This window comes from Cynoglossus semilaevis, chromosome 12 (assembly GCF_000523025.1).
Source record: "Cynoglossus semilaevis isolate Cse_v1.0 chromosome 12, Cse_v1.0, whole genome shotgun sequence".
NCBI lineage: Eukaryota > Metazoa > Chordata > Actinopteri > Pleuronectiformes > Cynoglossidae > Cynoglossus > Cynoglossus semilaevis.
The window spans coordinates 13,107,815-13,123,200 of NC_024318.1; the positions used below are offsets into that span (position 1 = coordinate 13,107,815).

Genomic DNA, 15,386 nt, shown 5'->3' on the forward strand with positions numbered 1-15,386 from the left:
TCCCAAAAATTGCTTAAAATGCAAGTTTATGTCACAAAGTTTACTGTTAACAGCTGTGGGATTTGAACCTGCAACCTTGGGAGTTTGCTCCCTTAACCACTACACCAACACAGTGACATATGCAAGACAATTGCCTTACCGAGAGTAAAAAATCCAAAAAAATAAAAAGTCCCAGAAATTTCTTAAAATGCAAGATTATGTCCTAAAACATGCTGATGGTGATTTTTTAAATATTCATATAAAATACCTTTTGGAGTTTTAAACACAAAATATTCACTTGGCAGCATGTTTTAGGACATAATCTTGCATTTTAGTGCATTTTGGGGACTTTTTGGTGATTTTTGAAATATTCATATAAAATACTTTTTGGACTCTTAAACACAAAATAATCACTTGGCAGCATGTTTTAGGACATAATCTTGCATTTTAAGGCATTTCGGGGACTTTTTATTTTTATGGATATTTTCACGATGGTAAGGCTATAGTAAGGCATGTTTTGGGTGATTTTTGAAATATTCATATAAAATAACTTTTGTGATGGATGGATTAAACTAGTAGTGCTGGTTTTCTTTTAAAATTTGAAAAAACACTGCAGAATCAGGAAAACATAGCCAAACATTAAAACACCACATTTTCAGCCTTTAACCTCAACAAACCTTATGTCTGTGTGGTTGTGCAATAGCACAAATGCTTTTCATGAAATAGATCAACTTTACCTCTGGTGATACACTGTAAAGCATTTCTGGTTTTCATTCAAACACAAGAAAACATTGCATTTGCGACATTTCTACTTAGACATTCTCTATGGACAAAGGTTGCATCACCTTCGCCTTTCACAGTGAAGAGACCAGTGTCCCAGGTTGTCATAGTGCACATCTGATTGTGGTTTTGGGCGTGAGGGTCTTCAGGTGTAGCCTGTCCTTTCTGGTGGTGGAGAGCTGCACCACCTGAGAAACAAGCAGAGAAGATTACATTTAGAAAAATATTTTTTCCAAAAAATGTAATCATAATGTTTCAACATCTATCCCATAATGACCTGCTATATTAGGACTTTGCCAAAAAAAGAAAATCTATTATATATTTAAACACTATGTGTTTATATACTCCACGTGATTCTTTGGTATCATGTTACTTAATGAAGAATCAACTGATTAAGAAAAATTAACGGAGAAAAAAAAATGTTCTGAATTATCCTGACTTGCACCCAGGGAAGGTTCGTGGCTCCAAAGTCTAGATTAAAGCAAACACAGCACTTACAAATATGCTCTCTGAGCCTTTGTATTGGACCTGACTGCACAGTGAATCTGTATAATCAAAATTCAGTTGAAATTTTTCACATTTAAAAGTTAGAGGTGTGAAAGAGATAAACATAGATAGACTAATTAAGGGCTAAGTTTATTCATTAAATGTTTTTCAATTGCTTCTCTGCCTTATATGTATATTTAAGTATTTATTTAGGAGAACAGCTTAAATCAATAACTGATTTAGCAATAAGGAAAGATGCCAGACAACCCACTCTGAATCAAAGGTTAGTGCACCTACGTAAACGTTAGATAAGTGTGAGTGCTCTGCCAGACAGAATTGTCCTCCGACTCTTCTGGATGTCGTCGGATCATCTGCCGTCATGAATTTAAAGCTTCTCTTCTTGTGTCTCGTCTTGGCAGCGCTGCTCCTACCTGCTGAAGTAGGTATTTACACAACATTATATAGCAATAATAATCATAAACATTGACTTTGTTGTGGAAATACGAAGCTTATACTTTTTGTCACTATGTACAATTTTACTGTGAGCTGCCTTTAACTGGAAATCATATTTTTATATAGCTCAAACCTAAAAAGGACAAAAGAAATCATCACGACCATAAAGATAGAGGTGATCACCACCGTGGTCGGGGTCGTCCTCGTGATCGAGAGCATGAGCTTAAACGTGAAAAAAAGAAATGGAAAGTCAAGGACATTATTGAAGGTGAAGATTTTATTTTCTTTCCTCATTTAAAGACGTTTAGTCTGCGGACGTCCTTAATAATCCTTCTATTAAAATACCCAAATATATATGCAGTTTGACAGCAGAACAAATTTATACTGTCTACCTGATAAAAAACAATTTCCTTCTTGACGTAGTTTTTCACATCTTCAACGACGAGGATGACGATGAGGAAGAAGATGAAGAACACGAGGAGTGGCTTTTTGACCTTCAAAATCCAGAAGGTAAGACAATTACAATTCCAGTTAAATTTATGATTTTATTTATTTATTATCTGAAACCATCTATTATAGGTGGTGACGCAGAAGTAGGTTTCCTGCCTGACATGCTATAGATTTTGGTTTAATTCTACTTTATCTTCAGCCTTGCGTGGGATTTTACTGATACTTACAGTAATACAAACAATTATTACATATATTTTTTGCTTTTACAGAAAATGTTACTAGTTAAAGGTTTTTAAGCATTTATGTTTCAGTTTGATAAAGTCAAGTGATTTAGAGTCGAGTAAATTATAAATTAAAGTACTAGTACCAATCCTATGATTTCTAGTAAATTACATTAAAAGATTTAAATGTAATTTACATTTTTTTTTACTGCATTACAAACAATATTTTACCATGGATAATCCACCAGTTACAGAATTTCCCAAGTATTGAATAATATATTTATAATGGCTGTTTCCTTCTTTCTCAGGTAGATGTAACCCAAACCCTTGTATGAACAACGGGGTGTGTGAGCCAAAAGGAAAGAACCACTTTAAATGTGACTGTCCCAAACATTTCAAAGGGAGGAGATGCGAGAGAGGTTTGACCATTTTCTCTCTTCTACAGCTATAGTTGTACACAGAAATTATAGCTAAACCACAACCGACAAGAGTAAATCTAAACAGTAGTTGTGTGTTTCTGTTCGCTTAGGTCCAAAACGTTGTAAAAAACAAAAATGTGGGCATGGTGAATGTGTTCTGACCTCATCGCCACCATTTTATGAGTGCAAGTGTAAGTGGCCCTTCCAGCCTCCAAACTGCAGAAAAAGTAAGTATGTTTCTTTGTTTGCACACATTATTTTTCATAAATTCTTAAAGACAGTCATCATGTACATCATGTACTGTTTTTAACCCACAGTTTCACCGTGTGAAACCAACCCTTGCAAAAATGGTGGAACATGTGTAGTGGATGGTGAGGACTTTGACTGTAATTGTCCTCCAGGGTACAGAGGACAATTTTGTCACGTTGGTAAGTGCTACCAACAAACCACAACATTCATTCTCTGGTGTTGTTCAATATTTAAGGAACTCTTTTCTATGTGTGTTTGGTTGTTACATTCTTTAGGCCCAAATGACTGCTTTGTTGATGATGGAGAGTCATATCGCGGTAATGTGAGTGAGACAGATGACGGTGACGAATGCCTGTACTGGAACTCACATTTCATTCTGGACAAGGGAACCAATCCATTCAATGCTTTTGAGGACTCAGATGGACTGGGCCCTCATAACTTCTGCAGGTCAGGAGAAAAAAATATGAGTATTTTATAAAATAGACTAACAAAAAGGTTTACCTTTTTTTCTCTTTTTTTTTTTTTTTGGCATAGGAATCCTTATGGGGAATCGATGCCCTGGTGTTTCTTCAGAAGGCGCCACAGACTGGTGTGGGACTACTGTGATGTGACTGAGTGTCCTGACCCACCAGGTAAGCTGTAATGATGTGTCTCTGAAAAACAAAAAGTTGTTTTAAACTTATCTTTGTGTTTTTTCAGTTATTACACCAACTCCTCCAGAGCCTGATCCGACACACGAAAAGCCAGAACCTACAATGCCTGAACCTACAATGCCTGAACCTACAATGCCTGAACCTAAACCTACAATGCAATGCCTGAACCTACAATGCCTGTACCTACAGCAGAAATAGAGCCAACAACGCCCGCAACAATGACAACCAAACCTGCAGTGACTACCAAACCCCCAACGACTCAAGCACCTCCAACAATTGTCTTACCCAGTGATGGGCCAACTATTGGACCCACTGAGGGTTTTGAGATCCCCATAACCACTGCCCTGCCCCAACCTTTTGCCACCTGTGGAAAGGCAGAACCCAAAAAAATAACCAGAATTTTTGGGGGTTTAAAAGTATCTCCAGGGGCTATACCATGGCAGGTGTCTTTGCAAGTGAGACCAAAGAACACCCACCTGCCCTACAGACATGTTTGTGGAGGTGTTCTAATCTCCAGCTGCTGGGTATTAACAGCTGGACACTGTATGTAAGTACACACCTAACACTACAAAGAAAAAGAAAAACAGTTCAATGGCTGGAGATGTTGCTAATGGTGAGTTCTCGCTGATGGAACAGCATCCAAAACAAGGACATGCTGGTGACTATGGGAGGTCTGTCGTTGGATTATGAAGAACCCACAGAACAAATCCACCATGTTGAAGAGGCCATTGTCCATGAGAAGTTCAATGAGACTGCACTAGCTGTTTACAATGACATTGGTAAGCCACGTCTATCCTGGTTCATTTAATGAAGCGACTTATACTATAAACAACATTAGATTGTACAATTACAGTTGGAATTTGTAGACTGTGGTGTGTATAAGTAATACACCACAAATGTAAAATTCTTAAATGTAGTTATTTATTTAAAGGAATTTGACTTTGTCTTTTGATTTTGTTCTGACTTATCTCTGTTGATTCTCTATTTATGATTTTAATATTTAAAGCTTTGCTGAGGCTGAATGGAACTGATGGTGTTTGTGCCACTGAGAGCCAGTATGTAAAGACAGCCTGTCTGCCTACTGGCCAACTGCCTGATGGGATGGAGTGCACCATTTCAGGATGGGGTGCCACCGAGAACTGTAAGTTCTTTTGCATATTCAGCTGAAATATACAGTACAGTCCTTACATGTAGCTTTAAAAGCATATCATGTAGGACTTGTGCATTTGTGTTGCTAAACAAAATAAACACAACAAATGGCCTGGCCAATGACTTTGGTATTGTAAAAACATTTGTTTAATTTTAATCTAAGCTTTTAACTTAAGAATAACTTTCCATTCAAACCTATGATCAATTTATGGTGAGAAGTTAAGATGATCACTAATCACTAATTTCTCCACCTAGAAATGTCAGGAGCCCATACGTGGAGATTATAAACTTAAAGAGCCCGATTTAAATGACTTCAAAGATATTTCTGCTACTTCAGCTTTGAATCTTGAATTTAGATTTGTACCTTACCGTTGAAACGAGATACAACTTTACTTACATTATTGTGTTTTGTTTCACCTTGTATCCCTGCAGCTAGTTATGGTTCCAATCACCTGCTGCAGGCCAATGTACTGCTGATCAACCAGGAGAAATGTGTTGACTCCACTGTTTATGGCAAAAATGTGGATAATTCCATGTTCTGTGCTGGACACCTTATGGGAGGAGTGGATTCATGCCAGGTCAGTGGAGGACTGGCACCACTCAAAAGCATGTTGTCATTAATAACAGATGAGGTCTAACATCTCTGCAGTGAGTCCTGACAGGGGTTTGAAATAGAGAATTTCTGCCTGCTCAGCTGTGTTCTCCTGCTGCAGGGTGACTCTGGGGGACCATTGACCTGCAAGACGAACAATGCCAGTGTTGTGTATGGCCTGGTCAGTTGGGGAGACAAGTGTGGCAAAGCTAACAAACCTGGGGTCTACACACGGGTCACTCACTTCCTGGACTGGATCAAATCAAAAACTCAAGGGACGTTCTTGTGAGCGACATACTGTGCCAGCTAGTGTAGCTGCCGGCCTGGTCACAACTGGAACAAGTTTACTGTATGTGTAGCCTGGTTTTTGTCACTAAAATGAGAGAGGTTTTTTTTTTTTTTTTTTTCGTAATTCTAATATGTCTTACACAAAAATAAGCTAAAATGTGAATCTATTCGTCTATATGTGAGATTTTTGTAATTGTACTGTAAAAAAGTATTAATTCAGATCAGGTAAGAAACAGTCCTATATTCATTCCCTCTGCCAACATTAATTTCCTATACATACTTGCAAGGTAACTCCAGCACATTGTGAAATTGATTGCATTGACACATTAAGGTATAAATTTGTTTGTCAATCTTTTATAGTGGTTTAGGAACATCAACAGAAATTCCCATTAGAATTTCACAGTCGACCTTTCTGTTTTGTATTTACCACTGTTTTAAATCACAACTGTGCTACACAAGACTCTGGAGATGAACCACAAAATAAATAAAGAGTAAAAGATTTCAATGTGTTAACGCAGTGATATTATACTATACTGAAAATATGTCCATCCATTCATCCATTTTGATCCGCTTATCCGTTACCGGGTCGCGGGGGCAGTAGTCGCCACCCTAATTCCCACTGCACTGTACCAACCCCCCCAAACCTTCCGGTGGGTGGTGAGTCCACTGGAAGCCAAAGCACCACTGAAAATATGTCAAAAAATAAAAATAAATAAAGCAGGACACCATGCTTTAGGTAAGTGGCTCCTAAATTATGAACCCCTACACACCTGAAGGTGTCAGGAAGAGTGTGTGCTAGCAGTTTAAAAAAAACAAAACATTCCCATTAAACCCAGCCAGATTGTCTTACATAAGGTACTTAAGGGCCAGGTAAGCTGTGATTAATGGTTTTATCTATTACACCTAGATTATACCATTTATACCATTTTGTATTATCACCCATTGCAAACCATTTTTGGGTCACCGTCCACCATTTGAGAAAGACTACATTTTATTTTCTTAAAACACACAGAACTGTGGAGCTTCTAAATAAATAAGCAGAGTATTGCAGTAATATGACCTCTAGATACACAGAACATGTTATAGAGGGAGAATATTTGATTATATATATAGCACCAAACTATCCTCATGATATCACCAAGAAGCTAATTTAATTATGAAATACTTTTGGTATTTTTCTCAAGTTCCGACTTTATCCAGGTCTTTGTCCTCATGCCAATGGAGACAAAGATCAGGGATCTTTAATCAAAAACAAGGTAAGAGGCTGGTGGTTCATTCCGTTCACGTCAAGGCATGGGTTTAACATGGGGAAGAGAGGCTCAGTGCACTGAACAGAGAAAGAGTGCAGCAGGATCATTGTGTCGGCATCATAAAATGAAAGCTTCCCCTTTTGGAGATTAGCCAGTACTCCCAGCTTTTTAACTCTCTGTGTCACTGACAGTTGCTTCTCCTGGTTGTTGTGCAGTACCATGTACTGTCCATCTCCATGGTACATGCACCAAAATGTACTGTTCACATAATTCTTATCTGGTACTTCTTTTTTATCAGGTGAGCCAGTCGAAACACCGATTAACCAATACGGTTTTTCCTGGACAATGACCTCCCAGTAGTGCTGGCCGGAGGAAAACCCCTCTTGAGCCAGAACACTGTACTGGGAATCATACGGCTGAGTGTCCAGTGTCTCAACAACAGGTTGCCGTCTCCAGTGTACTTGCCTCCCATCTTGGGATATTTTTAATTTTGGATGGGCTGTCTTTCTGTCCAGAGCAGGGGAACATAGATCTGTGGATAAAAAAGAATGAAAAGAAAATAAAACAATTATTATGAAAAGTTGCACAAGTTCAAGGCTGATGTTACAGCAGTAAATATTAGAATTTTTACTGACATGACCACGTTCGTGGAAAGTGCTGGGATAGAGCCAGGGAAAGGTCATCCACCAGCTTTTCCACTGTCCTCAGTTTCTCTGGCTCACACAGTTCCCTGTCTACTTCTTGGATTGGCTTCAAATCCAATGGGTCACTATTAGGAAAACTATAAATCATTAGACCAATAAATTAAGCCAACAGGGAAGAACTAAACAAGAATGGCAATTTACTCACCAAAGATTCTTTGCTGTGATTTGCTGTTGCATTAAAAAAAGACACGACTGTAGGTGCTCAAATGTACAGTATCTGCTTGATTTATACAGCTTTGCTCTACTTATATTAAAATGTTATTGTACCTGTAGGAATCGCAAATCATTTGTTTCCTGGAGGAGCAGCTTGCTGGAGGTTCTAAGACTGTCTATTTCTTTAATCTGTGCTTCCATGATGCTCCTTTGGGTTTCCAGCCACTCTGTCATGTACGTCTCCTCTGAATCTATGATCTGCATCATCAGGCGCTCGTCACCATCCAGAACAAATCGGAGTCTGCTGTACTTGTCTGCAATTTTCTCTCTTAAGTCTGCAGCAACTTTCTAAGCAAAAGAAAAATCACAAGTATTGAACAACCCAAACTCTTTTTACCTTGAGGTTAAGTAAAACCCAGGTGCCTTTACACTTAATAATTAAGAAAACAATGCTCTCATAGTTTAACACTTGTTTAAGCCTGAGAGACTCAGTCTTACTTACTACAGGTTTTTTGTAAACTTTTCATGTTAAACAAATAACAGCGTTATAAGTTTGATGCTCTTTTACAATGGTTTTACCACTGTTTGTGTGTACAATGTCTCCAAGTCCGTGATAGCAAGTTCTGCTTCACTTCTCTTCCTTAGCAGCTGGGACATGGTCGACTCCAACACACCCTAATAATTGAAAAATAACATGACTTTGGAAAAATGAACCATTATAAAGAGAAAAGGAATCCATGGCATTGAAAGATATAAAATACAAATAACACCAGACGCTGACAATCAACTTCTCCTAACCTTAAAATGAGAGCAGGCTTCGTGGAGCTGAGACGCTTTGTGGTTCTTGTGTGTTCCAACCAGGACGCAGAAACAGCACACAGGAACCCTGTCTTCCATACAGAACAACTTGAGCTCATCACGGTGTTCCCTGCACTTCAGAGACAGTGGATCTTCTGTCACCTCCACCACTGTGTGCTCCTTTAGAGCTGACCTTTCCTGATGCAGTAGGGTATGAGCCTGGCAGAGTGAGGCATCACAGGTGAGACAGGTGCTGACAGCCACCGACGGACTCTCAATGCAGTGGTCACACAGGATAGTGGAAGCCGATTTTGTTGAAGCCGATGTGGACTCTGGCTGTAAAGGTGAGGATCTGCTAGCGGTGAAGTCCTTTACTTTGGTTTGAAGACTGTTGTTTATCTCCAGACGGAGTCCAGATGAGAGAAATATCTGACACTCTGGACAGAAGAGAGGACCTTCTGTTTTTCCATCTGTTTCCCAGACAGCCTGAATGCAGGTGAGACAGAAATCATGTCCACAAGGAAGTGTCACTGGATCTATGAAGACCTCTTGGCAGACAGGACACTTCAAACTTTTCTCAACCTCAACCAGCTCAACTGTCCCCATGGCCCTGCTTGCACTTGGTTCTGTGGCTCAGTGTGTCCTATACCCTGAGTCATCCTAAGTCCTGCTCATGAATGTTTTATGGGCCTGTCTTGGCCTGTACACAGTCAGTGTCGGGTTACTAATGAGGAGATGTTGTCCTCCAGTAGTTGTTTCAAACCATTGACTTAAGGGATCTCCACAATGGAATGGCAAATTTCCAGCAGATCAAAATAGAATTACTAATTAAATTTCCAATCCAACTAATACATTGGATCTTGCTTCTTGTGTATCAACCGTTTCCTCTTGGCTAAGTTTTAATTTCCTTCATAATTATCTAACTTTTATTTACATAGTGACAGTTACATATTTCTAAAAAAAAATAGAAGTTGAATTCAAAATAAAGCAACCATTCTCAATCTAAAGTAGGTATAATTAGGTCAAACAAAGGTGTCAAAGTAAGGTATGCTTTGTTTAGAAAAAAACTTGCACTGCACAAACACGTTGAAAAATACTTGAAAGTAATTACTTTTTTATGTAATTTTTTCACTATTTTCTTTCCGCGTAAAACAGTGTGCAGCTCTTCAACACATTTTGCTCATACGTACGCAGTTTACGACTCATCTTATTGTAAAGCCTGCACTCACATGGGCCTCACGGTTTTTGCGTACATGACTTGTGAATACCCCGGTTACGCCTGCGCCCAAGCAGCGTGTGTTGTGGATGTGGCAGCACAAGTCTTACCCGGGTGACTGACAACGTGTCCTCCTTCTGTGTCCACCCACAGGTGCTGTTTTCACGGACTTCTGTAGAGACTGACTTTGTCAAGTAAGTGATCATTTTATGCAAACTCTTCTCTCCTTACTTTGTTGGGAAAAAGTCGTAAAGCAGGCCTGAAAGATGTGATAGCTAATGCTAACACTTGCTAACACTGGGAACATGTTCACTGTACAGACAGCTATACCTAGTAACAGTTTTAAACTTGTAATAGCAAAGTTACTTATGGTCATATGGTTCAATAAAACTACCCTTGTGCTCGCCATAAATGACGCCAGGCGCTTGTTCGTTGCGCGCTTTGGTTATGAAACATCACACTCCTTTCTGGGTCACTGTGATAAGTTTAGGTATCAGCATTACTGTATATAAGATAGAGGCTTCCAGTGAAATAACTATAATTCTTATCTGTAGGTTGATTATTATTCATATTGATGTGTGATACATGTTAGACGCACAGTAAAAGCCACCTTTAAACTCATATCTGTCTAATCACATCATAACATTTTCCCATTGTAGATTAGAAGATTTATTCTGTATTTACAGCTCTTTTCAGTGCCATGTTTGCCAGGCTGGCCTTGTGCTCTCGCCTGCCACAGAGAAACTGGCGATCATCTGCCTGTCCTGTCCCTGTCCGAGGGTTTTCCCAGAATAAATGTAAGCAAATTCTTGACCCTGTGTCCTCTCTGTTATCACCATCACTCTTAGAAACCTGCCCTCAATGCTGACTAGGCATAAGTTGTATTATTATTGTTAGTGCTGCCAAACAATTAAAATTTTTTATCTGAGTAATGACACTGGATTATTCATGATTAATTGAGATAAATCCGGATTCCTTAATATGACAAAATGTGTAACTCAAAAATTGCTTCACAAATTGTTGAATTTTAGTCAATACTGTACATCTTGATTGTAGTGTGTTTTGAGAGTTTTCATTAAAAATAATGGTGGAGTTGTCCTCAACTGTATTAATCAGTAATAATGACTGGTATTTTCTGCAGTTTCACATCCACGGCCCCATGGCAAATCCTTTGCCCACCGCAGTGAGTTAAAGCAGGCCAAACGCATCGTAGTGAAGCTGGGCAGTGCTGTGGTGACCCGTGGAGATGAGTGTGGCCTGGCCCTTGGACGTCTGGCCTCAATAGTAGAGCAGGTATAGGTACAATTAATACTATTGAGCTGTTATTACTACTAGGAAATACCTTGGCAGGAAAATAATAAGGAAGAAAACCCTAAGTATGATATTTTATTTTCAGGTGGCCATGCTTCAAAATCAAGGCAGGGAAATGATGATAGTCACCAGTGGTGCTGTTGCATTCGGGAGGCAGAGACTGAGACATGAGATCCTGCTGTCTCAAAGTGTCAGGCAGGCGCTTCACTCTGGACCGAACCAACTAAAAGACATGGTAAGAAAAAACAAAACCATGACGTTAAAATGTGATTTTATTTTTAATGTTCATGATGATTTGAAATGTTTTTACTTATTTTTTTCCAGTCACTTCCAGTTTTAGAAGCAAGAGCTTGTGCGGCTGCTGGTCAGAGTGGTCTTATGGCATTGTATGAAGCAATGTTCACCCAGTACAGCATCTGTACAGCACAGGTACAGGCCAAGTATAACATTGATATAATTACCCAAAACAAATTTCTTCAAAGTATTCCATCCCTCCATCCATTAATGTGAGTGTAAATGGTTGTTGTTTCTATGTGTGGCTCTGTGATGGACTGCTGAATGGGACAGAGTGTACTCTGCTCTTGTCTGATGACTGTTGGGGGGGACCCATATTGAACATTTTAATTAATTTATGTTTTTTTTTTTTTTTTTCAGATTTTGGTCACCAACCTTGATTTCCACGATGAGCAGAAACGTCGCAACTTGGACAGCACACTCTATGAACTGCTGCGAATGAACATAGTTCCTATAATTAACACCAATGATGCTGTTGTCCCACCTCCTGTTCCAAACAGTGACTTACAGGGTGTAAACGTGAGTAGTGTATGATTAAAATGAATGTAATGGAATCTTCTGCCATTATGTTGTGCACAAATCTGCATGTACTTTCTTCACTGGCTGTATATTTTAATGTCAATTTTTAGAAAAAAAAATTGTCTAGCTAAATTGAACTAAGTGTTTCTTTTATTGTAGAAAGTTTGAAAACTGTGTGTCCTTATTGTCTAATGCACAGTCCTATATTTCAGGTAATAAGCATTAAAGATAATGACAGCTTGGCTGCACGACTTGCTGTGGAAATGAAAGCAGACCTGCTTATCGCCCTTTCAGATGTGGAAGGTACAGATATGAAATTGTAATTGTGATTTTTTTTTAACTGTGTAAAAAGACAGATCAGGGTTTTAAAGGTTATTTTAATAGCCAAAAGTTTGAATTATAATTTAAAAAACTTTATCAAAAAAATCCTTTAACAGGTTTATATGACAGACCTCCAGGATCAGATGATGCCAAGCTCATTGATATATTCTACCCTGGAGATCAGCAGTCCATCACATATGGAAGCAAGTCTAGGGTTGGCATTGGAGGCATGGAAGCCAAGGTCTGTATTTGCTTTTAAGTGTAAACAGAACATTACTCTGGGTTGAAGCTGTTTGCCAAGTAACTGTTTTTTTCTTTCTTTCTCAAACCAGGTGAAATCTGCTCTTTGGGCCCTACAGGGTGGAACCTCTGTCGTCATTGCCAACGGCACTGATCCTAAAGTCACGGGTCACGTCATCACAGACATTGTTGAAGGGAAGAAAGTGGGAACCTTCTTTTCAGAAGTGAAACCTGCTGGTAGAGCACCAAACCATTGTAACATTTTAATAGCACTATTGATGGCGCTGTGTTCTTATGGATGTGCTTTTTAATGACATCACAAGGTCCAACTGTGGAACAGCAGACAGAGATGGCCCGGCATGCAGGCAGAACTTTAGCCTCTCTGTTACCTGAGCAGGTACATCTTTTTTTCATTCCTACTATAAATACACACAGCATTGTAGTAAATGATGTTTTTTTTTCAGAGAGGAGAAATTATCTATGCTCTTGCTGAACTACTTACAGAAAAGAAAGATGAGATCCTCAGTGCCAACAGGAAAGACATGGAGTTGGCAACTGCATCAGGTACAGAAGCACAAAGAGTGGGATTTCTGTCAAGAAACTTTATAAACTTTTTAGCAAATTGCAGTAATGCGTCATTTCCTATTTCCTATTATTTCTATTGACTGAATTAGACAATCTAGTCTTAAAATATTGAGAAAACTAAGAAGATTTGACACATTTTAGTCATGTTTTTGAGTCATGTTTTTGAGTGTTAATAATCATTTAACAGGTGGTAGTTGTTCCTACAAATTTTAGATGGCATTATAATTGGTCCTATCGCTTCATCGCAGGGACTTTGTCTCAAGCTATGATCCATCGTCTGAGTCTGTCGACGGCTAAACTGAACAGTCTTGCCATCGGACTTCGTCAGCTTGCTGTTTCCTCCAAAGATAGCGTAGGCCGAGTGTTGAGGAGAACCAGGGTGGCCAACAACCTGGAGCTGGAGCAGATCACTGTCCCCATTGGTGTCCTGCTGGTCATCTTCGAGTCACGCCCAGATTGTCTTCCTCAGGTAAGTCCAGTCCAGGTTTGATTGTGTAATATATATAAACATTATCGGTTGTTACTTTTCTGATAACCTCCACATTAAAAAAATGATCCTTAATTTTTTCTGCTTCTAATGCTGTGTTCCAGGTGTCAGCTCTGGCTATTGCCAGTGGAAATGCGCTGCTGCTGAAAGGGGGGAAAGAAGCTTCTCACACAAATAAAATTCTGCATCAACTCACTCAGGAAGCACTTTCCATTCATGGAGTCTCAGATGCCATTCAGCTGGTAAAACTGAAGAAATGTTGATATATTTCATGCCACAAAAATGTTTTTTTGAGATTATATTAAAATTGACATTGATGCACAGGTGAGCACACGTGAAGAAGTTGAGGATCTGTGTCGGCTGGAGAAGTTGATCGACCTGATCATTCCCAGAGGTTCTTCTCAGCTTGTGCGTGAAATCCAAAGAGCAGCCAAGGGTATTCCTGTTCTGGGCCACAGTGAAGGTGTCTGTCACGTCTACATCGACAGTGAAGCCAGCATAGACAAGGCTGTAGATGTTGGTAAGTGGGTTTTTTTTTTGTATAAAGGATTTAAAAAAAGAATTGATTCTTTTAATTGTTTGTTTTGGATAAACAGCTGTGTTAAACAGTCTTTTTGTTGCAGTCAGAGATTCCAAATGTGACTATCCTGCTGCCTGCAACGCCATGGAGACCCTCCTTATTCACAGAGACTTGTTACGAACTGCCATGTTTGACCAGATCATTGATATGCTCAGAACAGAACATGTAAGAAACCTGCACAGATCATCCACAATGTCTCAAGAGCAATTAGAACAAAATCATATGGCTGTTCTACTTCCTTGTCTTAGGTGAAGATCCATGCTGGGCCACAGTTTGCATCCTATTTAACTTTTAGCCCATCTGAGGTGAAGTCTCTGAGGACAGAGTATGGAGAGCTGGAGTGTTGCATTGAGGTGGTTGACAGCATACAGGATGCCGTGGACCACATTCATAAATACGGCAGCTCCCACACTGATGTTATTGTAACAGAAAATGAAGAAACAGCTCAGCAGTTCTTGCAGCAAGTGGACAGTGCCTGTGTGTTCTGGAATGCCAGCTCTCGCTTTGCTGATGGCTACCGTTTTGGTCTGGGTAAGTAAATCCTGAGGTATGATATATTTTAGCTGTCAATTTAAACTGATAGATAAGTTAACGTTTCCTGCCTTTTTTATGGCAGGAGCTGAAGTTGGCATCAGCACAGCAAGGATACATGCCAGAGGTCCAGTGGGTTTGGAGGGGCTTCTCACCACCAAATGGATTCTTCGAGGAGAAGGGCACACAGCAGCTGACTTCTCAGAGGGAGGCAGTATGAAATACCTCCACGAAAACATGCCTGTTCACCAGGGCAGCTTCAGTTAACTCTTTCAGCTACGAGCCATCACCTGGAATTACGTTTCTCTGGCTAATTCAAGATGTGTGACCTCCTGTAGCACTATTTAGCTGCCTTTCAGCTACTGAGTACATTTATTTTTATTCACTTGCAGAACTGAACTGGTTTTGTGAACCAGTGCACAAATGTCAGAACCTTTTTTTAAAATAATACAAAACCGTTAAAAAATGACTAGTTGTGCAGTGACAAGCAAACTTAACAAATGAACTGGATATATTTTATTTTTACTTTGCCAAATAAATCATTGCCCCCTCTGTGATTTTTTAACTTATTCTTCTATGTCAAAATCCTCATTTTTGTTTCCATGTTAAAGGTCCTTTTCTATTTCCTTTTTGCAGATTGTGTGCAGAAATGTTGTGCAGTTCCTTGTGCCCATTTTC

At 39.3% G+C, this 15,386-nt stretch overlaps 3 protein-coding genes and 1 long non-coding RNA gene across 5 annotated transcripts; 2 read left to right on the forward strand and 2 right to left on the reverse strand.

The window, feature by feature from the left end:
* Positions 1-612: 612 nt before the first annotated feature.
* On the reverse strand, positions 613-1,186 carry LOC112487801 (uncharacterized). Its single transcript, XR_003051232.1, has 2 exons — positions 1,037-1,186; positions 613-947 (listed from the first exon to the last, which is right to left on the reverse strand). It is a non-coding gene; the product is annotated as an uncharacterized LOC112487801 (long non-coding RNA).
* Positions 1,187-1,524: 338 nt separating this feature from the next.
* On the forward strand, positions 1,525-6,221 carry LOC103387584 (hyaluronan-binding protein 2). The gene is made up of 14 exons (XM_025061179.1): positions 1,525-1,684; positions 1,825-1,966; positions 2,122-2,208; positions 2,678-2,788; positions 2,899-3,015; positions 3,106-3,216; positions 3,313-3,484; positions 3,572-3,669; positions 3,737-3,835; positions 3,892-4,237; positions 4,327-4,469; positions 4,697-4,831; positions 5,272-5,417; positions 5,553-6,221. The coding sequence occupies exons 1-14, from the start codon at positions 1,625-1,627 to the stop codon at positions 5,718-5,720; spliced, it is 1,935 nt and encodes a 644-aa protein (XP_024916947.1). The 5' UTR covers positions 1,525-1,624; the 3' UTR covers positions 5,721-6,221.
* Positions 6,222-6,293: 72 nt separating this feature from the next.
* LOC103387587 (E3 ubiquitin-protein ligase Midline-1) lies at positions 6,294-9,734 on the reverse strand. Its single transcript, XM_025061178.1, has 6 exons — positions 8,625-9,734; positions 8,406-8,501; positions 7,941-8,174; positions 7,819-7,841; positions 7,605-7,738; positions 6,294-7,501 (listed from the first exon to the last, which is right to left on the reverse strand). Exons 1-6 carry the CDS (start codon positions 9,228-9,230, stop codon positions 6,951-6,953), a joined length of 1,644 nt encoding a protein of 547 aa, XP_024916946.1. The 5' UTR covers positions 9,231-9,734; the 3' UTR covers positions 6,294-6,950.
* A 150-nt stretch (positions 9,735-9,884) lies between these two features.
* aldh18a1 (aldehyde dehydrogenase 18 family, member A1) lies at positions 9,885-15,265 on the forward strand. 2 transcript variants are annotated; one of them, XM_008322293.3, is made up of 17 exons: positions 9,885-10,034; positions 10,527-10,637; positions 10,982-11,133; positions 11,237-11,386; positions 11,476-11,580; positions 11,806-11,964; positions 12,177-12,267; positions 12,402-12,526; positions 12,618-12,762; positions 12,849-12,922; positions 12,990-13,089; positions 13,359-13,579; positions 13,702-13,839; positions 13,922-14,117; positions 14,221-14,342; positions 14,426-14,708; positions 14,794-15,265. In XM_008322293.3, the coding sequence occupies exons 2-17, from the start codon at positions 10,541-10,543 to the stop codon at positions 14,973-14,975; spliced, it is 2,340 nt and encodes a 779-aa protein (XP_008320515.1). In that variant the 5' UTR covers positions 9,885-10,034; positions 10,527-10,540; the 3' UTR covers positions 14,976-15,265. The 2 variants fall into 2 exon arrangements, with proteins under 2 accessions (XP_008320515.1, XP_024916941.1); XM_025061173.1 differs by having other exon boundaries at positions 9,913-10,034; positions 10,500-10,637.
* Positions 15,266-15,386: the final 121 nt, after the last annotated feature.

Bases quoted from the DNA above. Each gene is read 5' to 3' on its own strand.
- LOC103387584 (XM_025061179.1), top strand. From the start codon at position 1,625: ATGAATTTAAAGCTTCTCTTCTTGTGTCTCGTCTTGGCAGCGCTGCTC. The intron at 1,685-1,824 runs GTAGGTATTTAC...ATTTTTATATAG, and splicing joins CGCTGCTCCTACCTGCTGAA to CTCAAACCTAAAAAGGACAA. The intron at 4,238-4,326 runs GTAAGTACACAC...CTGATGGAACAG, and splicing joins TTAACAGCTGGACACTGTAT to CATCCAAAACAAGGACATGC.
- aldh18a1 (XM_008322293.3), top strand. From the start codon at position 10,541: ATGTTTGCCAGGCTGGCCTTGTGCTCTCGCCTGCCACAGAGAAACTGG. The intron at 11,581-11,805 runs GTACAGGCCAAG...TTTTTTTTTCAG, and splicing joins ACAGCATCTGTACAGCACAG to ATTTTGGTCACCAACCTTGA. The intron at 12,763-12,848 runs GTAGAGCACCAA...TGACATCACAAG, and splicing joins TTCAGAAGTGAAACCTGCTG to GTCCAACTGTGGAACAGCAG.
- LOC103387587 (XM_025061178.1), bottom strand. From the start codon at position 9,230: ATGGGGACAGTTGAGCTGGTTGAGGTTGAGAAAAGTTTGAAGTGTCCT. The intron at 8,502-8,624 runs GTTAGGAGAAGT...TTCAATTATTAG, and splicing joins AAGCCTGCTCTCATTTTAAG to GGTGTGTTGGAGTCGACCAT. The intron at 8,175-8,405 runs GTAAAACCATTG...TCTTTTGCTTAG, and splicing joins CATTGTACACACAAACAGTG to AAAGTTGCTGCAGACTTAAG.